Raw genomic sequence first — 27,354 nt, 5'->3', positions numbered from 1 at the left:
ACACTTGTCTTTGATATTCCTGAGTCGGCAGCAATTTGACGACAACCTACGTGGGGATCGAAGGCAACAGCTGCAAGAACTGCAATTTGATTGCATTCATGTGTTACACTTCGGGAACGATTGCATTCTTTTGTTTCTAACATTTTCGTTTCTTTGAAATTTTTAATGACACTGTTAAAAGTCGTCCAACAGGAAACTCTTTCATCCGGAAATCTTTCAACATCAACTTTTACTGCTCGACTAGCATTTCTTCCAGCATCTCCATGAATAAAACCATTTCTAATTATCCATTCAAACTGCAGCGATCCTTCTCAATTGTTGAGTTTTGAAATCAAAAGAATAATTTCGTTTTTGAGGAATCTTCAATCGGAGCTTTAAATGGGACACCCTCTATATATAGAGAGACACGTTACCTAAGCTTAGTTATGACTTGCATCTAGAAGATCAAGTAAACTCGTACATTCTTGAACGAATTAAGCTAAAACTTCGACCGGGGACGTAATGATCTTTTTCCAGCAGTGTACCAAGTGTAAACAACAATTGCTAAATCACCTTTTAACATTAATCATAATTCATTTACTCGTTTGCGGAAAGCTATTTTTGGTATACAAATTAGTAAAGGTTCGTTTTGAAATCAGCAAAAGGTTTGCCAGAGGAGGGGTGCGCTCCCATGCCGCGAAGCATACCGCACTGCATGTCGGTGCAACGCGGCACCGAACCATAGGCCAGTTTCGTACTTGTTAACACTCATCAGAGGTAGTTGCCTCGTATACGTCTTTGCTGAAAAAACATGCTAGCGTTGAACTATAAGGTGGCTAATTCCACAGGTTTTACGGGGTGTGTTAATTAACACAGAAGCTACAGTTTATGTAATTCCGTGATCGATTTTTTTTACGCGAGAATAAGAGTGGTAAAAAAACATTTTGTCTTCATCGATACAGGATGGTTTCCAAAGGTTTGCATTTTCTTGGGGTCCCCTTGTTAAGGTGTTTGTCTAACATGGTACCGAGGAAGTTAAAAGGAATCCTGATAGAGTTTTTGCCTTAAAATGCTTATTCATATGCAGGATATTAAAATTTTCAATTTAAAAGGTAATAATTATAGTTAATTGCTCCTGAATTGCAATTTACCTTAATTAAACGTAAATTAAATCCAAATGACAAAAAAAGCGACACTCCTTAACCCCTGACATTAATGGTGACGCTATACTTGGTGTTCGTTTCCATAACATTTACGCATAAACCAATAATAGACGTGATGAAGACACTGTAGCAGATTCGCTCACTGGTTACATAATGAACTAATTACGTGTCAGTATTAACCTATTATTCAACGGCTAAAGAAACTATAAGAAAACGGTAATTCTGCACATAACATTTATGAACTAGTTGAGGCGCTCAGTTTTACTTTCTAAAAAGTTCATTGTTGCACTAGTTATTTGTTTTATAAAGCGACAAAGTAACGTATTTACTGCCGCAGAGATATTCGTGGCTCAATCGGAGACGAGGCCAAAAAGGGACACCTGGCAAGGTGAGGCGAGGGCAATCTAAGGGCCGAGTCTCTGACTGACCTATGGAATAAGCATTTTTTCCCCAATATTTGATGACTAATCCGTGCTTCCTGGATTCAGCTTTTTTGATCGAAACTGGCACATGATGCATGCTCACATTCTTTTCCCAATTATAAAGGTTTTAAATTTATTACCTAATTACTTCCCATTTTAATTTGTTCTTAAACTTCAAGTACCTATACGTCTTTACCCTCAATCCAATATTAATACCGAGAAGCTTCTTATAACGGCTTCTCAAATTATCTGCTGTTTTATTAATTTCAAAGCTTCCAAAAAGGGCCTGTTATCCGCTTTGAGAAATATACACGCCTCCTAAAAATCCCTTCGGAATTAATAAATTATTTTTAAGGGTGTTTTCCTAAGACCCGAGTTTAAAACGGGACCCTATTAGGGCTTTACATTATGAAGTATTGGTGCCAATTCGTTTTGGACATGCAGGTACTTGTCGGGTGTGATTAAAGGCGCTTTCCTTAATCAGTCGTTAAGGGGTTAGCTATGGTATCAATCAAAGCGGGTTAGTTCAGGTTAGGTTGTCACAATGTCACATAAAATATTTACTAAAGCACAAAATTGTCATCGAAAGGCTGGTCAAACCGAGTGTTCTACCCACAAACTTTTCGATTTGCATAAAGCTGTGGCTTTCGTTCAAATGGCCCGATGTGAATGACGCGCTTCACTTTCGCCCAAAAACAAGTGGCAGCCTGTTTGGAATTTATGCCTCACTTTGTCCCTTTTTTTTGACATGGGTCTAAGGGGGTAGTCTAGTATCAACGGCTAAAAATAAGCACGTTTTCAACATTTTTTTTTCCAAAAAGTGCTGCATGTAATTGGGCCCTTTTTCCCTCCCTAATCTAAAAGATATGATTTAGGACAGTAGAATGATTTTCTTTTATAATCTAGAATATCCATTTGTTAGTGAAGCTTCTTCCATATCGATAAAGAAATGTCAGTTCTGCTGGCACAGGTAATTTCGATCCTTCTAGAGGTTTGGAACAGGAAATCTAAAGATATCCTTAATCCGTATCACCGTCGCTACTGCCCGTACCAAATTTTTTAAGTTTCACTGTAAACTAAGAAAATAGTGACATTTTTTGCAAAAGTCAGAAAAAAACGTTTTCTCGCGCTACACATGAGGGAAAATTGTTCGTTTAAATCAATCTTTTGCCAATTTTGAGATTCGATCGATGGCCATAAATACGTTGAACATTGGGCTAGATTTTGAGACCGAGACGTTCAGTCGTTTCCGCGTAACCAGCTGCGCCAAGTGTAAAATTGTCGTTTTGAGAAAAACGCGTTTAGAGTTTTCAAATGAAAAATCCATAAGAAAACTTACCCTTGTGACTAATCAGCAATGTCAAAACTATACAAAAGTCTCTCCTCTGTATCATTAAAGTCATCTTCAGCTCCTCACGTCTCTTACCCGGCGATGTGAGGTTCTTTCGAGGCATCGCAACCGCGCTGGTCTGCTCGGTGATGTCGTACCCACAGACAAAATGGACGCTGTCCGGACCAAGGTTGCGTCCCATTGTCTCGGAAGTTTTTAAAATGGGTGCGTGGCCATCGTCAAATATACATGTACCAGAACGAGTGGCAATTTTCCATAATTTCATGCCTCAAAATGTGTTTTTAAGTGCCAAAGGAAAGAGTTGAAACTTTCGCCGTTGTTTCACGTGATGGAATCTAAACACCTCTCGAGAAAATCGTGTTGACTTAAATCTTCATATATTGACATTAAAACCTGTTGAATTTCTTCATCGAAAGCAGGTGGATGAGAGCACGTAGCTCTGTCCTTTATGCCGTTGCTACTTGCACCATGAGTCTCCACCTTCAGGACAAAGATGACGCTGAAGCTTTTCGTCCGTAAAAATGTTATGATGATAAGCACCCCATATTGCTCTGCGCATGTTCGCCACTAAATCGGAATATCGTTCAATCGCTAATCTGCGATGTAACGAGAAATCTTGCTGTTCTTCATTGGTCAAAGTCGCAATTTTCGGTTCAGATTTTGTTTAAATGCCACTGTTTGCTCGAAATTCAAGCGACATTCGTCTGCGACTGCATTTACACAAATAGTTAAAAAATTTATCGTTTTACTCGATCATACTGCGAAAGAATATTCAAATAAACATATGCAGGAAAAACTACAATGTACACCCCATCCATCTACTCCAAATCCCTAGTGCGCGCTCTTCGCGTATCTGCGTTGAAATATTGCTATTAGTCAAAAAAGGATGACTCGCCTGAAACGACTATTGACTATTAACTCTATAACCATACATTATCGAAAAGCTAAAAATATATATATATATACATATTGAGTCGTCACACTTGACCACCCCCTTAAACTTCAAATATCTTAAGGACGAATGCCTGTAAGGACCTTGTACCAAGATACCCGTTTTCCATAAAGCACGTAGGAAAACACAAATTTAAGAATAAATAAATCTTATACGGCGTGATAAAAAATGAGTTATGCTCCTTTAAAGAAAGTTCACCTAGCGCTCACAGCGCCCTCTACAGTGTGTATCGAAACTGTAAACGGATTCTGGTTAGTTCAGGTTAGTTCGTCTGGAAAAACTGCCTGATGAGACATTTTTCTCAAATAGTAGCATTGCAAACCAAGTAAATATTTTTTTCCCTTTTTTAATCTTCACTTTGACGTCCTGAATTTGCTTAAAACCGCCCACTTTTGGACTAAGAGGTAACTAAAGCTAATTCATTACGTTTTTATCTTAGAAATCTATATTGCAATCATTTACAGACCTCTTAGAGACACCCTGTACAAACGTATTTTCTAAGATGGGCCGTTTGCGAGATACGAGATGTTAAAGATTAGGAAAAATTAAATATTTTCCTTCGTACTTTCAAAGCGGCGCAAGATATTTTATTGGCACTCAGCATGCCTACACAGCAATCCAAAGAGCATATTTCCCTTCTATTTAAAGAAAAATGCTGTAGAGTTTGACGTGCGCAGTGGTTCCCATATTAATTCTTATAGGCGTATGGGAGGTGCGCCACTGGTATTATCCAATCGGATAGAATCAAGGGATTTTACCTAATTTTACTGTATAATATTAATTCTATGGCCATAAACTATCGAAAAACGTAAAAAAAAAAAAAAACACTTTTTCGGTCCATAGGCACTAGAGCACCCTCTTAACGATAAGAGGGGGGCGAAACTTTAAGGATATGTACCAGGACAATGCTATTCCCACTTGAAAGCGAATTGATCTCAAAACCCTTTATCACAAACAGAACTTCAAGTTTAAGCCAATTAAAGTATTTACCTAAGCAGCAAGGGAGCGAGGGTCAACTGCCTAAACCACAATCCGCAAATATGCCCCCAAGGTCTATGTGAGGGTGTAATTAGAGCTTATCCACTATCCCTTTCCAGCAGTCCTGCTTTATCTCTCTCGGACTGTTTGTAAACTAACAATTGACACCAGATAAAGTTGATCCCTTGTGGCCGCATCGTGTCAACATGTATCATCATCTAAAATGGGCCATAACGGTATCCGCACCTAATGAACTTCATTTTTGTATAAATCGAAAAAAATCTGCTGCGCAACTCCTGTTAGCAGTTTTGCTGCGCTGCATTAGCCACAATAGCACTTGGGCGGTTAAGAGTGTATCGGGGAGTAATAAGACCATTATACCAACTTACGGTGAGCCCGATGTTGCAGCCCCGCATCGAAAGAATGCATTACAGCTCTCAGGGCAAGTCGTTAAACTGGGGATGCGATAAATTCCACCCGAGGTAATTTTAGTTTAACTGCAAAGTGCAGACAATAGAAAAAGCTTTGCCAAAATATTTGCATGCCGACGAGTAGAACGACCAACCCACGCTAAAGAGGTGAGATTATAATCCTTGGACGCAAAACAGGGAAACGCGTTCACGTCATTTTAGTACGTGATTATGTCAAGGCGCGTCGCTTTAATTCATCTCTGCCACTCTAATAAATTGTAGGTTTTGAGGGAAAAGGAAATCCGGATAATAAGTGGGCACGGAAATGCTGTTAAAATAGCTTGCGTATGTCGATATGAGCGATGCTTGATGAGGAGCATGAGATTTGAGGATGAAGGCACAGATTACTCCTGCCAGATGCAGAATCTCCTGAAGCGATTTCGGCCGGCGATTGTCAAATTGGTATATTCTTTCTTCGTTCTGCGCGTGGGGTTAAATGAGGATAAACGTGCCAATCTGGGGTACCAAATGTATACCACTCGTTACCCGAAATCACCTTTAATGATTTTCGCATTTCCAGTTTTCGAGCCTGGCTGCGGAGACAGAAATTGTCATCATTCAATTGGAATTTTAAAAGGGAATTATAAAGTTGGCACGTTGAACTTCGATCCTTCTCCAATGTTTGATATGCCGGGGCACCTGTTGGCTACCAACTATTCTTCAATTATGAAGGAGGGTCAGGAATGTGAATTTTCCTGCAAAAACGGCATCGTGAAGTAATTTACTAAAATTAACTATGACATTTTTTCTAAAACCAATTAAAAAAAACTGGTTTCGACGACAGCTTTGCTCACACCCGAAAGATGGAAAAGTAGCCCGGAGCTTCAAAGGCAGCCGCAAGTCGCAACAATACGTCTTCGCACCCGCCACGCAACAAAATTAGTCCTGGACGCGCTATGCCTGTTATAATCTTGATGGAACCTAAAAATTATATCTTGGACTTATCGAATATAATCACAAAAGATGATCATGGAAACCCTTAAATTAATAGATGAAGTTACCCAAAACATGACCCTTCAATACTGCCTGGGTGTTTTTGTTTTTATGGTCACCCCTCCTAATGCGCACCTCTTGTTTTGAAAATCAAAAGGATTCAAATCAAGGAACTGAAATGTGGATCTTTGAATTTAATGTTTTAAATTAATTAATTAACATGGGCCATTATTTCAGCGCAACAGCCGTTTCAAAATTTATTAATTTAAGTCGTTCAGGTTTTGATGGTTTAATTATATGCCGAAGCTGTTTTGATTGATTTGGTGTTTGCGGTTGAACAAAGATTCAACAGCGATTGGTTGTGCCTGGCGATATTGAAGAATAGTTGTTTGTTTATGTACAGAATAGTTCATGAAGTGCGCTATTCAATTTAGACAAATGAAAAACTATCTATAGTGATTTATGAAACTACTTTCGCGCAACTAGTTTGTTAGACCCTGCGCAAGCGCACTGAGAGGAGAAAATGTAACCCAATCATTATAGAAGAATCATATTAAGTAAAAAAAATATTAAATAGTATAGGGAACCTTAAAAAATCTTCACAACATGTAGTCTTTGACACGGTACCATTCCATCATACGTTACAAGGCTTAAGCCACCGGCTAGGTCTTGTACCGGATGTGGCAATATCTCAAATTCAGTATCTCGAAAAATATACAATTTGTTAAAAACACCTTATATAAAAATTGAAGGAATTTAAAAGTCTGCCATTCTGCGGTATTCGTAAATATACAAGGTGCGTCAAAAAATAGCAGCAATTTGAAGTTATGTTTTTTCTTACGGGTTGGCAAACTTTGTATAACATTTTCTGAGTCTCCCGAGCATTCTGGACACATTTCATGTAACATGTCCTGTGGCTAACTTCGGCGGTTCGGAAGCTATTGTAAAATTTAAAAAACAAGAAAAAAAAGGAAATTGTTCTTAGGTAAATGAATTTATTTTCATTAAAGGAACCATTTAAAATGTGCCTCCTAAACTGCTTGATCATGAGCTAAATTGTAACAAAAGTTTTCAATAACGTGTTCCGGCCCTTCAAAAATAATGAGACGGTATTCGTCAGTAATCCTTATTCTTAACTCATTTAAATCTGCCGGTTTCGTGACATACACCTTACTTTTTAAGTAGCTCCATAAAAAATAGTCAAGGTGCGTCGAGTCCGGTGATCTAGGGGGCCGATTTATTTGACCTTCTATCCAAACTTGCATAATAGACAACCCATTATCACCTTTATTAATGACACTTATAATAGCCGTTTACATCATCAAATTTGTCGCATCTGCATATTTTGCATACTTAACCTAATAAAAATTAGCTCGTTTGGTTTTCTTTATAACTGCAATTTCTGGTCAACCGCTAGAGCTAGCCATAGGACATGTTACATGAAATGGGTTCAGAATGTCAGGGACAATCAGAAAACGCCATAAAAAGTTTGCCATTCTATAAGAAAAGCATAACGTCAATTCACTACTACTTTGTAACGCACCTTGTACATTTCTGAATACCGCAGAATGGTAGATTTGTTAAACTTCTTCAGTTTTTATATAAGGTACTTCTTAATCAATCGTGTATGTTTTGAGACACTTCAGGATTGCCGGAGTTCGTGCACAGTGTATAATAGTTGGACACCTCCGAAGAAATTGGGAATTCAGAAAAAAAAACGCCTTAATATCCCAAAACTTCGAAATGGCCCGAGGCGCAACTGACTACCTCACTTCTTAGCGAAATTAATGCGTAAACTTCTTGTCACTAGAAATGTAACCCAAACATTACGCCACTCTACTGGTAATGGTACTCGAAACATCAAACATTCCTCTCTCTCTCTGTTGTAGTGCCACCGGATATCATAAACAACGACACAAGTGGGGACGTGTCGGTCTCAGAGGGTGACAATGCCACCCTTTGGTGCAAAGCCACCGGCCATCCCACCCCCAGAATAGTGTGGAAACGAGAGGATGGCCAATCGATTATACTTAGGAAGAGCTCAAGAGAATTAACTAAAGGTAATAGCGTGTCGCTTTTGCTAATTTGTAAATGTGATTGCCCCTGTATACACGCCACCAATGCTATTTATAGCTAGAATTTGCGGATTTTTATGTGTTGGAGGAGTGTCTGGGCGAAGACTATTAATTGGGGATGCACTTTGATTAGATGTGACAGTTTTACATAGTGATAGGTGTAAACAGGGTTAAATCTAAGAGAAATTGCGATTTGGGGGAGTTTCCCCCTGCGGCGGGTTATAAAATTAATTTCGTTTTTCAGTTGTTACGGAAAAAAAACCGTTTTTTCTTAAATTTTTTCCAGTTTGCAGCAAGGGATAGATAGGAACTAAGACCACTTTTCCATTGCAGTTTTCAATAAGCTTCAATACGACAGCTTAGCGTCATATTACGACATTTCGTTTTTCACCGATGCTTATCAACTTTTTTCCCTAAATACGGCTCTGGTAAGTTTTTGGTCGAATTTAAGACGATTTTCCGTTGGAAAATCGTTGATCTATTTGAATGTAACACAATTTGCGACATATTTCTCCAAAAGAAAAAATGAATATTGTGCTGTCCGGCGAGGGGCGTCAAAAGCATTAATTCCCCAAGAGCAATTTTCCACCATTTTTTCGCCGGGGACCAAATTACTCTAATTTATAAAATATGTCCCTTTCTCCCAGTCTGAACGGCCTTAAACGGGCGGCCATCGGCTATCGGAAAAAGAACTCTGGTCGTTAACATCCAGGGATAAAATTGTAGAACGTTTTCAGGTCCACTGTCGCAAATCCAGGGATATAAATCTACATGAGATTGCGAAAAGGAGTTGCTAACATGGAAATTTGGTCAGTTGCGTTAGATTGTTACCGAAAATGGGTTTTAAGGACCTTTCTAGCAAAAAGACATTCGGGTTGTTGCTCGAAAATCAGCTGCCTCAGTGATTTCAAGGATTTAAAGCCAAATTGAATTAAAACTTACAACTCAAAATTGATGTTATTATAAGGATATGTTATTTTTAATTAAACGGTAGAGACCGTTTCAAAACATGGCAGAGATGAAAAATAAACTTTATGTGAGCATTATTAAATTGAGGTATAAATTCCACGTGGGCTAGGTATAACATAACCGCTGTGCATTTCACGCTGTTTCGGTTTAAATTTATTATTAAGTTACGAGTTTTTGTCCTGCATCCACTAAATTACCAGTTTAGAGAAACAGCAATTTGCCATCTTAGAGGGAAAACTCAGAATTAAAACTTCTGGTTAATTTTGCGGCGAGCGTTTATTTGTGCTTTATATCCCGAAACAATTTTTTATTGCCCTTTCTCAAGATGAAAAGCTCTTAAATGGGCAATTCACATTTCCAGCATGGAACTACGAGAAAAACTAAGCCAGAGATGTATTTAATTAAAAATCCCATTTTCTTCCATTAGAACCGTGTACATTGTCGGCGTTTCCTTTTGTTTTGGATGGGAGCAGCAATAGAAAAATTCCAACTAGATCTACGAAATTTAATTAAACTCTGGCGAATTGTATACGCTTCGTTTGTATCCAGAACAAGTATTAAATGTATCTGTTTTCAGGTTCTTTTCAACTCGTATACTACGAATCTTTTTAACGTGGAAACTCTCTCCTCCATTAACGGTTTATCGCACGTTTTTCTGTCGGCCCCTTAAAGTAAAGAGCTATAACTGCCACTATTCATGGGAAACATAATTATTTGCAACACAGAGCTGAAACTCTCCATTGCAATTGAAATGTATGTACAGCGGGTTTCCTTACTTTTGGACCAGTTCTCGTGAAGTCGAACGTGATTTATTGCCTGCGAGGCGCTTAAAAGTTTGCGCAAAGACCGATTTGGGGTCATTAAAATCCTCCAGTGTTAATGTCTTAGCGTTAAAAAACATACTAACAGCGATAGTGCCTTAGATCGTCTGCATTTTCTCACTCAACTCACATAAATATTTCAAATTTTACGTAATGAAAAACCTGACATACCAAAACAGCATTAACATTCATTAATATTTCAATAAGTATCTTTCCATTATTTATGACGTCCATTACCTAATGATTTGACCTAAAATTGGCATTTGTTGTTGGTCAGAGAGTTAGGAGCGCTGACTAATTATTTATTTGCCAATATACTGCCAGCAACAATTATGATTAATAATGGATATAATATGCTGAATATAAACTCCAATTTGTGATTTCAAACAGTTCATAAACCTCTTATTAATATTTTAATGTAGTTCGTATGAATCATGATTTATAAATAAATGATATATGCACTACTGTGATCAAAAAATAGGTCGAAATTATTTATAATGCGAAACGTGTCCCGGGAGCGGTCTCTTCAGTTTGTTGAGTTAGGAGTCAAACGGCGCCGTATCGGGAGAATTCGGTGGTTCTGGAGTGATACGAGTTGAGTTTTTGGCAAAGCGTTCTCAAAAAACCGACGCAGCCTCGTCGTGGTGCGAAAAACCGAGAATTATCCGCTCATAATTGTGACCTCTCAAGGACAATAACGACACATAATCACCGCGATGATCGGAGAAAACTTTCAACTTGGCCTTGATTTTTGAGCGACTTTGACGTGGTTTTTACCGTCTTCGTTCACCCTTTGCGCAATATTCGCTCGATTGGTCGGGCAAATCCAGATTTAACGCCTTTGCGGCACATCTCTTAAAAAGGGCTGATCCAAATAAGACGCTCGCAGCACCAGCAAGGTCTTCAACTATCGCTCGACGATTTTGAAGAACTACTTTCGTGATTCCCTTGACATAGCTTTCATCGGTAGATGTTGCTGGTCACCCGAGGCGTTGTTCCTCTCGAGCTTTTTTAAAGTCTTTGCACCGCTGGTACGAGCGTTCTTGCCGTGTCACCAAAGGCCTCAGCGTTTCCGCGGCGGAATATTCATCCCGCAAACAAGACTTGAAGCAAATTCTTTGCTCAACAAAACACGGTAAAAGTCGGAAAACTAACTTTCGCATGTTCAGGAAAGCACGTGCTGCGCAGCACGATGCGAAACTTTTCGTAGACGTCACAAACAGTGCTACCGACGAAAAAAAAATTCATAGTTTTATAGAGCCCGCGGGGTTTAGACGAAAAATTCGCCTTATTTTTCGATCGGAGTAGTCCACTACATCCGGCAGACCATGCCCGTGAAGTGCGTCCGAGATGGGCAGGCTGAATTTGGAAATTTTCAGAAGTTCAGTCGGATTCCCACGGCTCGGCGCTCGGAATGGCGCGCTACCTTCCGGTTCTCACTAGGAAATGACGAAAAACGAGATTTGAAAAAGGCGGAAAAGGTGGGGCAATCCATCCTAAACTCCTTAACGAAAGATCCCCCCCATTTCTCTTGTCGTAGCAGTATGCATTTTCATTCCATGTTGGAACCTTAAGAGAGCGCTGGATTTATCGTTTCTTCAACGCGAGCCGCACGACGTCCGCGCAAACGATTTACAGGGCGTTCTACAATGGCATGTCACAAATTCGACGGTGAATGAAACATTTAACCCGGGAGAGTACCAACGACGACGACCAATATTCGGAAAATAGTAACTCGCGAACGTAGCGGACGCCTTAATGGAAGCCGAGATTATCAATAGTTATAATTATAAAATTAATGAGCTAAAAAAAAACAATAAAACGGGAAACATTTCAGCTGAGACGTTGCTCGACTTACCCCCCTCCAATCCGCGTTTGCCCCGTGGTCGGACTTAGAGGCTCTTAATGTCAAAAATAAAAGCATGTATTAAAGGGGCGTATTAACGCTCAGTGGACGGCAGTGACGTATTAAATATCATGTTCTAACTGGAATGATGTTTTCCAAATGGGATTTTAACCCGTAGGAACGTATTTAGTTATTTAATACGCGAATAGAACTGTTTATAGAACAGAAACATGTATCTGTTACAACGGAACAATTAATCTGACATGGAAATAGTGGCGCAAATTAAATTATCGATTTAGAATTGTTCGAGTCACGACCAACAGAACACAATAATTAATATGGCTTAATATTGTAGAGCCATCGCCAACTGTCTGGAATCCTTTTTGTCGGTGGTTACCATGGTCGTAATTCAGCTGCATGTGATGGTCAGTACTACGTAATTCCCATCGTTTTTGCACAGCGTTAAATTGAACAGCATACCTCTTGTTAGCCATAAAACTCTTCTCATTAAAGATATAATTTAAGCGGTAAGTGTGAATTAATAAGTATTCAAGGCTGCTGTTTCATTACAGAAGACACGTATAACGGAACGAGCTTACACTTTTGGAGGTTAGAGAGGAGGCAGATGGGCGCATACCTGTGTATTGCCAGCAACGATGTACCTCCAGCTGTTAGTAAAAGGATAGCTCTCAATGTGAATTGTAAGTAAGCTGCTGGGAATCACATTATACTGGGTGTCCCAGACACAGTGGTGCGAATGAGTATGACGCGCCGGTAATAGAGCGGTTCAGCGAAGCGCGCCTTTTAGAAAAGTTGCCTATTTTTGATGTGCAGCAAGTGAAAGGCATTTTTTGACGCAGCTCTGATGCCGTGTACGGGGTGTCCCAGGACGGGGGGTCAGCGCTTAACCACATACTCCTTGGTCAAAAATATATCGATTCATGGTGATATACACGAAATTGTCTCCTTCTGGAGATACAAGCTCTTAAAGTCTCACTTTTTTCTTTAAGTTTTGCAGACGATGGCTAGATGGATTGTTACGAAATTTGGTGTGTAATCTTTCTGTCACCCGGGGCACATTCGACGGGGCCTATTATGGTAAAACCACCAGGGGCAGTGGTCAATTGCCACAAGGTCGAGTGTTAGATGCACCAGAACTTTTTTATTCGTTCATGCAGACGGTTGTTTTTTTTTTTTTAATGAAATTCCCGGTCAGCTACGCAACTTTTTTTTAAATCTCATATTGAATTTTGAGTTGGAGCCTCCATTAGACGAAAAAAAATGTTTATTGTTGATAATGTCAGTCAATGCACACCCTTCGGAAGGGAATAGAAGCGTGCATTTCAATAAACAATTAATTTAATAAGTGCTCGACGTGACCACCCCGTTCACAAATGCAGAGATTCAGGCGTCGAAGAAAATTAAATTTTAATCTTCCCAACATCATTGGATCGTTGCTCATTCCATCAGCTGCTTGCAAAATTCTATTTTTCTATTCTATTATTTATTTCACATGCATTCATTGACATTATCAACAATTACCGGCGTTCTTGTCGATTACACAACAGAGGCGTCGCATTCGTCGTAACTTGTTTTCCTGGAGTCGAAAAAGAGGAAAAAAATTTCTACAGGGTGACCGAAAGAGTTCTACGTTTCTACAACGAGATGAAATTATAGAATGAAGTTCGCAAACTTGTCTTGTCTCCTGATGCATTGGCCATTCATCCAAAACACGTCTGCAGTCCATTGGGGATGCCCAACAATAAATTGGGGGCATACTTTTCAGTTACTACTTCCCATAATTCTAAAACCGCTACCGCTAATTGAATTTTAGTACGAGGCGCTTTTCGCTCGACCCCAATTTTCATTAGTCCCCGTATGTTTCCTATCGCACTTAAGTCCGTAGAGAAAAAAAATAAATAAATATTTATGTTAAAATGTTTCTGGCGTTTTGGCCTATTTTACGAATAGCTTTTCCTTACGCAAATTAAATTACGTTCCAATCAACCGAATCCGGCTACGATGGAGTTTCTCGTAGACAACTTAACGTTGTGAAATAAGAAAATCTAATGGAATTAAAATCGAATAATAAGAAATTATTATTTTCAGTTGCCCCAATGATTAAAGTGCCAAGTCAACTGTTGGGAGCCCCCCTGAATACCGACGTCCAGCTAGAATGCCAAGTGGAAGCCTTCCCCAATACCATCAACTACTGGGTCAAAAATAGGGGGGAGATGCTTTTGAACGGGTAAATAAAACACACTTGTATTTATTATTTTAATGTAAAATTTTAATGACAATAGAACGCACGATGAAGCAAACGTTGGTTGTTAAAGTGCATTTCCCGGCCTCGCTTTGAATTTTGCTTTGCGACCAAGGGTGTCATGAAATTACGTTATTTGTTTTTCTTGTTCGTCTTCGTTGACCCTCGAAACATTAATTTTATTTGCTAAGGGCGTGAAACTGCATTTAACGCCTCGTCACGCTAAATGGTTTTTTGTGCCTTTGGCGCAAAATGCAGCATTTACTCTCGCAGCTGAAAATTTGAACATTTTTACTCTGCCGAACTAAAATAATTAAAAGTTAAATTAAATGCATTTTTGACGATTTTTATGCACTCCACCGTGAAAGGGCCTTTTCACTTCAATTTTCGGATCATAGGCAACCGGGTACCATAGAGATTTAGCCCCCATATCGACATATTTCAATGGTATTGAACAATTTTTAAAATGAGCAGCCTTTTCGTGAGCACTTTAAATCCGGATTTATAAATAATCCAACAGAAATTATAAAAGTAACTAACCTGGCCAGACCGCCGAACATGTGATTAGCAATAATTTAATTGGGGGGCAGTAGGCTAGAATCCTAAGAAGAAAATAAAGCCTGAATGGATTATACAAGTTGGACAAAAATATCAAAATTTTATGATAACTGCCGCTTTAGAGTCTTTTTGTCTATTTTTCAATGAAACTTTCATTAACGACAAAACGGTGCGAGATTGTTTGTGCTCCAATTTATGGGGTCCAGCCAAACCAAGCTAATTAGGTAATGGTAAAACGGTCACATCTAACCTTATTTGCACATATTAGAGTCAGTTTCGCTCAAAATACACGCTACAGTAAATCAAATAACACATTCTAAAGTAGGCAACTTAATTCAAACTTAATCTAACTTCCAGACTCGTACTAAAAGCAAATAGCTCGGAAGCTACTTTCGCCCTTGTAGAGGTTAGACAAACTTATATTATTTAACAATTATTGAGGGATTACCCAGGCTGAAGTTATAATCTCCTTAAGCATCTCTAACTATTTATCTTACGTATAATTATTCAGCAGGTGCGCGCCCTCCAGTGTTTATCTCTATCTCGTTCTGGATGATGATGATTCTGCTCAACAAATACGGGTCGACTCTAGTGAACTTTGGCTTAATTTTCATGTGAAAATCAGTCTGTGGTTTATGAGAGAGGATTTACATATACAGCAGGCGCTCAATAACGTAAACACGCGATAATGAAAATATTGCGTTAATGTAAACACGAAATTCATGCTACGGGGTGTCCCAAATGCCACGGGATATCAGTGGTATCTCCTAAACGGTAAGAACTACGAGGCCGGTTAAATTAGGGGAAATGTGTGAAAGTCGGGGCCTAGTTAATATTCGAAAACAGGGTTGCCGACTTTTTCTTATTTTCCGAGATATTGGGAAAAATCTAAAAAATGTCAAAATTTCAGTTTCATAACAAATCGAAAACCAAAAATTAAAAAAAAAGTGGTTTCATACAAAAGTTTTACATTTTTCTGGGCTCTTGACGTGTGTAACTGTTTAAATTTTATAATTGGCTTAGTTTTCAAGATAATTGTCCCACATTTGGTTCTTTTAACATGGACCTAGATCAATTTTGGCATATTTTGAGAACGTTCATTAAGAGCTTTTCGACGATGTACCACGCGATAACATTTTCAAGCGTTTTTGTTTAAAAGAGATCACGGTTTTTCTTGTAAATGTGAACCGAATTTTATTACAAATATGAAAATTTACAAGTAAATAATAAATGTAAAAACTTGAGGTGCTTATAAGTTTTAAAATATTAATGTTGAACGTAACCACCATTGTTCGTGTTACGTATGTAAAACAGGAACTAAAAACATGCATGGCGTTTTCTCTATTTCCATTTAACTCGGTGTAAATCTCTTGCCGTTTTCGAGATCTCCACATCCTTATTTTCGATGCACTGTGTAATAAACTTGCCTCGAAATAGAAACTGGTAGTAAAATTTTTATAAGTGAATATATCATACTGACTCAAATTTATGACGCGCTAGATAAATCTTTAACTTTGTATGAAAATTCCATAAAAGTCAGAAACCATAATCGATTTTCAGCATTATTTAATCTATTAAAAGGTTTTTGAAATGGCCCCAGATTAAACATTATTAGCAAAAAAAAGGAAGTGTGGAGGGCTCTTGGCAAACATCAATGGGGTATCAACCCAAATAATGAAGAGCGTACATTTTGTTGGTATGAAGTTGACCAATCAAAACACTCCAAAATCAGCATTTGTGAAGTGACTACAAAAAAAATAGGAACTTTTTAAACAGGCACGAAATATATTCCTTTAACTATCAAACCTTTTTGGGAGCTAATGTGAAATTAAATAGGGAGAATAGCTTCGTTAACTGGATTTTCGTTGACTATACAAGAAATTACTATATAACAAATAAGCCCTCACACGCGAGTATTAAAACTAACTGAGGATAGCATCCATCCTTTAATAAGGGCTCGGATGAACATTGAATAATAATAATAACAACGTAGCTACAAACACCGTAATAAATCTATCCAACAAAGGCCTTTCTGAGACTGAAACTCTTGTTCTTTCTAAGGGCTTAAATTACTCTGTCGCTCCTAAATATACTCCTAAGCTCGACTTTATTTTACCTATAGGAGGAGCAGCTCAAACCTGACCTGAGAAACGCCAAAAATAACTTATAGTTAATTATCAAAACTAACTTTAAATAAACTTTTTAAAATCAAACACGATTTGACCCCCATCGAACCGGAGATTAGGTCGAATTATGGGGCTCGTGAAAGAAGCCCCCAGTATAGATACAAATCTCTTATTTTATTTTCTCCTCTTTGTTATTTGCTTCTGCAAATCCCTATTTGCCGAAGAGAATAACTTTTTCAGTCAGAATCAGACTCAGAAAGGCAGGAGGCAGGTTGGCGAAATAGCGTACATATTTTAATTTAAACACTTTTAGTATTTGTTCATTTAATGCTGAATAGACTAGACTGATGGATGAACAAAGCACTAATGGAGGTATTTTTATTAACGCTATATAAACAATCAGCAAAAAAAACTTCGTATTTACCGCCAATGTAGCGGTGAAATTTTCGAATAAATGCAGGCGTTGATCATAAAGGGAACACATATATATATATTTTTTTGTGGAGCCCCTGGAAACTATGGGAAACAGGTATTTTCCTCCCTCCATCAAAATATGACGCAAAAACGTCAAGATGTGACCGAAAAGTGAAAGCGTTCCGCGTCGGTGTCAGTTGCGTATCAATGGTGTCGGTCGTTTCTCACATTGACCAGCGCATACGCACGCGCAGCAGCAACAGCAGTGTGCGCCGTACCTATCTCGCACTCTATGTTTCGGGAGACATAGAGACGCCTTTAAATTTCAATTTCCCAGATATTTGGCCCCAACATACTAGCAGCGTCAAGACCTTTTCGTCTCGTCCATCAAAGTAGGGTTTCGCCCATTAAGTACAAACATAAATTTTATAACTTTCGCAAATATGAAAACTTCTCTGTTCATAAATTCCAAGAGCACAGTTATGTTTGGTTCTTATTCAATGATCTCGTTCTAAATTACGTAAATACTATTTAACTTTCCTGCGCAGAAAACTCTGTATTTTAAAAGAGCGTTTTTAAGATTATTGCTCTATAAATTTATGTTCACAGTACAGCTCGTATACGAAGATAATTTCATTTTAACCTCAATATAGCAGAGCAGTTTTATAAAATACGGACATAAATATTAATATTTCAGGAGAGCATTTTTATAGGGCCTTCATTGTTTGTTCATGGTGTCACCATTTAATATCCCATTAAAAACTATATTTTTTTATACAACATGCGGGGCATAACAGAGAGTTATGCAAATGTACGTTTTTACCATTACTTGCAGGCAATTTTACGGTAAAGTATTATTTTTGCAGGAGCAAGTATCAAATTCAAGAAAGTAGAAGCGGATACAAAGTGGTCATGTGGCTTGTCATTCGGTCATTCGCAGAGGCTGACGTGGGGACCTATAATTGCGTCTCAACGAATTCCTTAGGGAAAGCAGAGGGAACCTTAAGACTTTACAGTAAGTGGTAAAATAACATTTTCCCATTGCACAAGTACAGGTACAGGACACACTCTTCGACCCTTTTGTCGGAATTTCCCTTATTAGTTAAAAAGTGGTTTTCAAACTGTGCTGCAGATTTCTCACTGGCTTCCGAGATTTAGAGCGAAACTGGAACGATGCGTTTTCCGGGCGCTTTCTATATTTCAGTTACCTCACACAGCTCGCGCTCTTCATGGTTAGTGAAGGAATCTTGGGAACTATCAGAGTTACAAAGTCGCTTGAATGGGAAAACAGTTTTAGGAGACCAGTTTAGAGCGTCATATTTGAAAAAAGACGGCTTTTCCGAAGCTTTAAAATGACCCTCATAGTTAATGTGCGCAGCATAACGTACGGAAAAGTTTGCATATAACCGACCCAAGTACACTATGACGCCCTCCTTACGGCGAAGGGTTCAGGTGCCGGAATATACCTGGATTATTGGATAACCTCTAGACAATGATGAAATCCTAGGTTGGGGGAATAGCGTGAAAACCATAGGGAGGCAAACAATGGATTTATTACGGAACTAAATAATTAGAAACAAGAACAGAATAAATAAACATTACGAATAAAGGTTTTACAGAATAAACATACAAATACAATGGGCAAATGGGGTAGTGCGCTACGGAGATTAATTTATTTGTCTGGTTAGTTGCAAAGGAATATCAAGACGGAAACGGTTTTACTTTAATAAGACAGAACGTTATTAATATTAAATAATGAGCCAAGGACGGTACGAACGGATAATTAGCGGACGAAGTGTAAGCAGTTACTTACAATTTATATGGTTCATAGTTTTCAATCGAAAGCAAATTACGTATGAATTGAACTCGTTACTTAACGAAAGCGATTAGAATATCTGGAATCTTCAACGCGGAGATTTAATCTGCCGTATGCCGTATGAAAACCCGCCTAAAGAGGGATGTTTACCACTGAACGGAATTTTTCTCTAGTGTAATAAGCGACCTAAAAATGACACCGCAGGAACGTTATTATTTTACGTTTCAATAAGCTAAATAACCCACTGGGGAACGCTCGCTGCAACGAGAAGCCCGCCTTTGAAAAAACGTTAATATTTAATTAATTGCAATTTCTAAAATACACACCATGGAAACTAACCGTGGGCCATACGTTTCTTTTACTTAAACTCGAAAAAACATCACGGGAGCTTTATTTAAATTAACAAACGGCGAAAACACGTAGCTCGCTCTTGGCTCTGTCTTAATATGGAAACGCAACGGAAAACTAGTTGGAAAGCCAATTAAGGAGGAGATGTCCTCGCTCGGTTGAGAAGCCTATTGATATATTAATTAGATTTTCACTGAGAGCGAGCTACGATGATACCGTGGCGCCATCTATGCGTGCCCCAACTCTCTGCAGTATTGGGCATTTGCAGACAACACGAAATATGCTGATCCAGTGGCGCCGTCTATACCACGTATCGTCAGAGTATCGTTCAACATTTTTCGTTACACCACTTATTTCAAACCGTGACCTCTGCAGATACATCATACTGAAGACGTGGTTAGGGATTTTCCGTACGAACCATCTTCGCGTTTTCCTTCCAATAACGAATGGTACCGCACCAACATATACGATGGTATGCAGTTACGGACCACCGGCGCCTTCGCCACATGACATGATTGTGAGGAGAACGTACGTTGAGGAAATCAGGGCAATTGGTAGAGGAAACACTGTCGCAACTAAATTAGCAATTATCACCCTTTGCTTGTTAACCTCCAGGGCGTTGTCAGCATAAAGGGTGCATATTTTGTTTGCACAAGTTGCATTCGCCATGCCATCAAGATTCATTTTGCGTACGCCGCAGGCAGCACGACATAAACATTATTAAGTTTGTGACTTGCCCATGACCTACTCTAATATAATCCCAATTAGAATGTTTCAGTTTCGACCCAATATTTGCTTCTCCATCAACTTGTTTGACAGTCAGTTTAAACATATTTCCAAAGACAGTCATTCCAGACATACCCATTATATCTTGATCAGCCTTACTCAATTGAAACTGTAACACCCTGAAAGGGTGGAAAACATTTACAGGTTTCCTATGCATATCGTCAAACAACGAACGGTATTTCAGCCAGCACCACATTCAAAGGTATACAGCCACGGGCCACTAACGCCTTCACCATTTGTCGTGGGCATGAGGCGGGTAAGGGTATAGTTTCTAGTAACAGGCCAATCTTGTCCTGGAGGAGAGATGCCCAGGACTGTACCGGCAATCATCCCCATTAGAGGGTGGAAATACCAAAGGGGGGGTGGTGTGAGCTACGTGACCGTCGAGGTAGCGTGCAGAATGGCTGGTTTATTACATCTTTACTACATCTTCCAAGAGCTAAGGGGATAACTGGCTGTGGCACGGTCGACGAGAAAGGGTTTCGGCCGTGTATTTATGCTTGTACCGTATTGGTTTATTAAATATAATGCTACAATATACTCCATTGGCTTTCGAAACAATCCGCTTCGTTTCGTATTTCGTAATATGTCACGCATGGTCTAGATACCATCTCACACACTTAAAATGTAATATACCGTTGTCGTAGAAACCATGGGAACCTCTCGTCGTAATAACCTTTCCTTGCCATAATATCCCATACTTCGTATAAAAACATCCATCTATAAAAGAAAATCTAATTCTCGCTCCGAAAAGAGGCCTCACTTAATCACCCGGCAGCACTTGGAGGTATGAGCCAATTTTACTTCCCATTAGGTAATCGGAGATTTTTCTCGTGCCGGATAAAAATAGGGCGAAATACCATTAGAGGCACCTTTATCAATACCTTACTAAGACGCTTTTGAACCTGCCTTATCCCCCTGACAGAACTTATCATCCTGTTAATATATCCGCCCTAACACTAGTTAGACGACAAAGTGGATACACTAAACCCAGACAAATATCTCGCAAGACACTTTTTAACAAAAGAAAAGTTTGTTAGAAAACTCGCTTTAAACCTTTCCGCTAGCGCTAACTCAGTGTTAGCTGACCGGATGCTACGAAAAGTTAGCGGCAAATGCAGAAGTTGAGTAAAGTGCCATCATATTAGCTACTAAAACTTTATGTAGAGTTATTTCCCCTGGAGGTTTCGTGCCGTTACTTCGCGATCTCAGAAAATTGATTTAAGTCGGATCCATAGTAGTTAAATTACTACTAAAGGAAATGGTCCGTATTGAGATGAATTAGAGGTTGAAGTTCTCTCAACTAATGTGCTGCAATAGCAAAACACAAATGGAACTGATAGCTGTTGGAGGTTTTTTTGTTATGTTTCGTGCGCAATTTTTTTTTTCATTTTTCTGTATTTTGCTCGATAAATTTTGTTTTCGTCCAGTTAGCCAGTGACGATATATCAGGCCGATTGAAACAGTCTTCGAATTTATAATGCTTCGACGTTTTGGTTTATACTACGCTCTTCTTTGCCTACTGCTAGTTTCGCGGGCGTTCCTACTGCTAAAAAGTGCTGATCCCTTCGTCTTTACACGTCAGCGATCTAAAGCGTTTTGTCCTCTTGGCAATTTGTATTCTCAAAATTTGAGCGTGTTTAGTGAACTTCTTGTTACCACACTCCCGGAATAAATTTACCCATAGCTGTTCTTACAAATGAAACTAGTGAAACAATTCCGGAGAACGTCATAAAGAAAATTAATAACTGGTGGCATGGCCCAAGGGCCTTGTCCAGTTTCCTACGTTTAAACTCTTCAACAAGTTAAGAACCCAGGCACGGTAATTTGGATAAGTTTCAATCTGTTTCTAATGAGATCGATGTTAAGCAAACATTGTTTTGTCGAAAAGTTTTACGTGAGCGAGACAGAGAAGATTAATTAACGAGCATTAGGCACAACTCTACTCTATATCCCCTTATTGGAGGTCTCAATATCGCTACGTCTCTATTGAAGTTCAATTACCGTTCCACTTACAGGTTTCGAATAAGAAAGATTCCGGTGTAAGACCGGCCGTTATGTTATGGCCCTATGCATTTCAGCTGATACTTAAAACTTCCACTAATCTTATGCAAATCTCTTAGTTAAAGAGGTTTCAGGCATGCCAGACACATCAGATTAGCCCCGGCCACTCTTCTAATCTTTATAGGAAAAGACGAAACAAAGGAAGCTTCAGAAGTATGCAAATTCCGGAAAAAACTGGTAATGCACAAGGACACGAAATCTTAAGAGATACCTAACGCAGTTAGATATTGAATTTCTGGCAGGACAGACGCAGCGTGGGTCAAACGAGGATAAATGGCCTTCTTGAATTTTATAAGGAGAGACCTTAATACGAAATTTCAGTCATACAACTAAATTTCACAAAAGGTTTCTAGAGGTTACGACAGAAATCAGACTTAATTTTGATGACATGGGTCAGACATGCGGCCATACAGATATGATGAATCGTTTGTCGCCCTTTGGCGTGGCGCTTATTGAGGAATTTTAAAAGGGCTTTGTCGAGGTTAATGTGTCTAGAGTGACCACTTTATACGTAACCATCATTAGTTATCTGTAACTAGAGCAATATTAATATGCACAACCCTACCCCGCAGTGCCGTAAAACAAAGACATGAAATCTGGACCCTAAACGTCACCCTAATGATTAATACGGCGTTGGAAATGGGTTTTCTGGAAATCGCTTTTCCAGTATTTGTTTATGGTAGACATATTCGATGTTATCTAGCGTGGCCTGAAATGTTATGACTGCCTTATCTAGGTCTCGAATCAGAGCGAAGGGTGGATGAAAAAGATCACACGGTGTTAGTGTCATTTATACAGCAAAATAAAATGGTTATCAAAAGTTATACGTTGGAGTTGGTTTCAGCATTACCAAATCCAAAATCTGTACGGTTCGTATAGGATGAGCGTCATAATTATTCTACATGGTATCTCAACAAGGACTGTACTAAATTCTATCACCGATTTCAGAGGTGAAAACGTGACGATTTAACTCAAATTTCTTCACTGCAAAAGAGGACGGTTTTCAAAATAGAGGACTTCAGAGTGAAGATTAAAAATGGTAACAAAATTTATTACTTGATTTGCAATTCCACTATTTGAAGAAAATGACGCATTGGGGGATTCTTCGGAGCGGCAAATCAGACTCCCATTACATTTTCGATGCACATTGTAGAGGACGCTGTTACCGCCAGGTGAACTCTCTTTAAAGGGACATAACCTTTTTATCGCCCGGTATAAAATTTATCCCTGACTAGATTTATGCTTTCCTACACGTTTTGCGAAAAAAAAAGATGTCCCAGTACAAGTCCCTACGGACTTTTCTTGTTGAGATATTTGAAGTTTAAAGTTCGCCGCATGTCTTGAAAAATAACTTCAAGGTATATATTACACAGTTGAAAGGAAAAAAATCAAAGCATTCAATTAATCTTCAATCCTTATGATTTTTTAATCTACATGTATTTATTCCACTATACCACTTCTTGAATAACTTATTCTACTACGCTCTATAAACAAATATGTACTTTAAAGTTATTTTTTAAGACGCGCAGCGAACTTTAAACTTTAAATATATTTCAAGAAGGAATACCCATAGGGACTTGTACTAAAATACATTTTCTTCATAAACCATGTAGAAAAACACAAATTTAGACAGAAACAAATTTTATACCGAGTGATACACAAGTTATGTGCCTTTAAGGAGAGTTCACCGAGCGTTGACAGCGCCCTCTACATTGTGCATCGAAAATGCAAACGAATTCTGATTTCTCGCTCCGAAAGACTCTCCGATGCGACATTTTATTCAGATAATAGCATTAGAAAGTAAATAATATTTTTTTTCCTCTTTTTTAATCTTCACTTTAACGCCTTATATTTTCAAACAATGCACTTTTGGACCAAGGTAAATCAGGTTCAAATGTGAGGTTTTCCTCTCAAAAATTAGTGGTACAATTTTATCCGGGTCTTTCAGAGACACCCTGTAGATGTAATATACACCATAAGCTTCTCCAAGTGTTAATATTGTCGGCTATACTTGTTTAACAAACAAGTGTGGTAGTGACACATTAATACATCAGATAGTAACACGAGCCCATAACTCGCAAAATCATGTCCAGAAGAAATCCAAGAGGGTTGCTGCCCCTCTTCCATGTCCGAAAAATTAAATTAACACGGAAAAGAAAATAAACAAAGTTCTGAAAAAATATATTACACGTCACGACAGTTCAAAATTTAATTTATTCTTAATAAATGGTATTTGAGCTCTGTTAAACAACGATACGACGTGCTAGCTTTGTTTTTGGTCTTTGAGCGTGGCATGTCTTGCTCCCCAATCAATTTGCAATATACCGGGAGTTTGATAATATGTTTTCAAAAATCCTAGGGGTGAATATATGGCTGATTTTAAGAAAAAAAGTTCATTTGAAAAAGGTTTTTTTTACTTCCCGTCTGATATACCGGGTGATCATTTTTTTTAGTAAGTCCGTTCCTACATAAAATGTTTTAATGAAAATTAAGGGGATTCAAATGAGTGAAAAGACATATGTTTCAACAGGAAAACAAGGTCTTCCGAAACCACCTTAAGTTGTGTGTGCAATTCAACATCTATCGATTAGTTGTTCAGAAAAGCAGTTATAAATTTCATAAAAAAGGCAATACAAACTCGGTTAAATAGTACGTAAACATGAATATTAAAAAAACTTGTTTGTTGATAGATCATTAGTTTATGTGAATTGTTAAAAAAAATAAACTAATGAATAAAGAGCCATTTAGAGCTGTACGGTATATCTTAATCTAACTTCTTATTCTCCTCTTTTATTTTCAGAAATTAAAGTGGGCCCTAATGGCAATCCAAATGAAACTATAGGAATGATAGACGGTAAGTTAGCATAATTGAAAAACTGTTACGTATACTTACTTCAGAATTAATTGCATTAGTTTATGCTGAACCGGCCAAATACCCAAAAGAACTCTCAGGTGGTACTTCCACGGCTCCGTCGTTCGTCCTAGTGATCATTTGCTTAATGAGATACTTCATGAGGTGATTTTAGACGACCCAGCACGGACATGACAAGTGAAACTGAACTGATGATTATTCACTAGGTAGACACATAATATCATTGTAAATTGTACATAATAATATCATGGTGGTGTTTAATTATTGTATCGAATATGTATAATGTGAAGGCCAGAACGTCGCAAGAGGAACGTATCGATATCTGCTAGTATTAAGAATTTATGATATATCATAAAATATAGTTGTAAAATTTTATTTTTATTGAAGAGTGAGTGAACATAACATGAAAATTCTAAAATATTTAGAGTACTTAATGGAAATTCACGATCATTCTTGTCCGGGAGCAATTGTATGTAGACTTTCGAGCCTAACTAAAACTGATTTTTTCAAAATTTAATAAATAAATAGTAAAAAATAAAATATTTAATACAAAATGTTATTAGGTTTATCAGGCTTACACACTGGTCTTAATACATCTGTTTGGTGTTTAGTTTCAGAGAAATTGGCCCTAATTTCATTTTTCTAAAATACGTATCTGAATTTGAATCGTTTATGTTGGATGTACTGTTCATTCCCAATTCGATGACTTATCACACGATTGAATGTCTCAATGTTCCATTTGGTAAAAAGCCACCACATCAGACTTTTTTAAGAAAAATTTTTGACTGGAAAAAAATTAATTTTTGAAAAAGCTCTTCTTATTGGTACGTTCCAAACGTATCTTCGGAATATATATTTTTAATAATATGGTGTGTTGGTGTAACGTAGCAAGTCATTTTAGAGCCATATGGAGAATCCGGCTCAAATTGTCATAAAAATGTCCGATGGTGACTTTATTTGAAAGAAACCTGGGAACCTGTAATCTTAAGGTCATCGCTGAATTAGGGATAAAAGGCGTTTCCAAATTACCAGCAAAAAAGCGAGTCTATAGATAAAAAAAAAATCCAAAAGATACAGAAACTAAATATCAAGAAGCAAATTCGTTGATATTAGTGTAGGGGCCTAAAAAAACTAATAAAATTTCGCATTCAATTTTTTTTCGTAAACTTACACGTTTCGGCTTTAGCTCAAAGCAACCGTTTTGACACATTTTAGTTTTTCCCAATCTTTCATAAACCAAATGACATTTGGCAACGCTGTGTTCAAACCTTCCCTTGCCCTTCAATTCGGCAAATTTTGTCAGATTTAAGTGACTTCCTAAAGAGGTGCGGTGAGGTGCAATGCTCGTTGACACTTTACAATTATTGAAAATTTAGCGGGTAAAAAAATGTGCGAGAGCGTTTTTGATGCCGGCGAAAGAAGAATTAAAAGAGAAATGTTGCGATATCAAAGTCCAATGGTTGATTAGTTCTTGAAAGGGGTCGGTGCAAATAGTCATTAAAGCAAATATCATTGGCAGAAAACTTGGTTAATTGGGACGAGTATCGCACTAGAGTTAAATTTTAATAATTCCATTGATAGTGTTGGTGACATTAACGCAAGTCTTATCTGCAGTTCGGCCACGGAGATAACAACTTTTTCTTTATCTATTGGTGTAGAAAAAAAAACGGTCTTTCTGAAGAAGTTATTTTTATACAGATAATACAAAAAACTACATTTTTAATGGCTTTTTATTGACATACAGTGGTGGCCATAAAAATAGGACCACTTCAAAAATTTCAATTTTTTATTTTTATCAGTAAAGAGATAAAAAATTAGAACAAAATAAAACTAGAATACATTTAATAATAAAGAAAACAATATACAAAAATATAATTTAACAAAAAATAAATAAAAGTCTTCAATAAAACAATAAAAACAAAATAAATATGTGGTCATAAAAATAGGACCGGTAAAACATTATCAAAAAAAAAAAGGAAAAAAAAAACGCAATTAGCAATTGAATATGGCCTAATGTTTAATATTTCGTTGCTTCTCCCTTTTGGGCAACCACTGCCTTTAATCTGTTAGGCATTGATCTTATTAAACGCTGGCAGAGCTCAACAAGAATAGCTTCCCATTCCCGTTGAACTACGGACCACAGTTCTT

The 27,354-nt window shown here is 38.0% G+C and overlaps 1 protein-coding gene across 3 annotated transcripts in view; it reads left to right on the top strand.

Moving 5' to 3' along the window:
- The window catches only part of LOC136347682 (lachesin-like), a 210,315-nt gene extending 184,739 nt beyond the window's left edge, over positions 1-25,576 (top strand). For all 3 annotated transcript variants that reach the window (XM_066297903.1, XM_066297905.1, XM_066297904.1), the window contains 6 exons: positions 8,138-8,308; positions 12,532-12,660; positions 14,069-14,207; positions 18,187-18,335; positions 25,135-25,188; positions 25,248-25,576. In XM_066297903.1, coding sequence (XP_066154000.1) covers positions 8,138-8,308; positions 12,532-12,660; positions 14,069-14,207; positions 18,187-18,335; positions 25,135-25,188; positions 25,248-25,354 — 749 coding nt within the window. In that variant the 3' untranslated portion in view covers positions 25,355-25,576. The remainder of the gene's footprint in view (positions 1-8,137; positions 8,309-12,531; positions 12,661-14,068; positions 14,208-18,186; positions 18,336-25,134; positions 25,189-25,247) is intronic.
- The last annotated feature ends 1,778 nt before the right edge of the window (positions 25,577-27,354 follow it).

Source organism: Euwallacea fornicatus, chromosome 29, assembly GCF_040115645.1.
Source record: "Euwallacea fornicatus isolate EFF26 chromosome 29, ASM4011564v1, whole genome shotgun sequence".
Taxonomy (NCBI): Eukaryota; Metazoa; Arthropoda; class Insecta; order Coleoptera; family Curculionidae; genus Euwallacea; species Euwallacea fornicatus.
The sequence above is the reverse complement of the archived record's forward strand: the minus strand, read 5'-3'. Positions and strand labels throughout refer to the sequence as shown.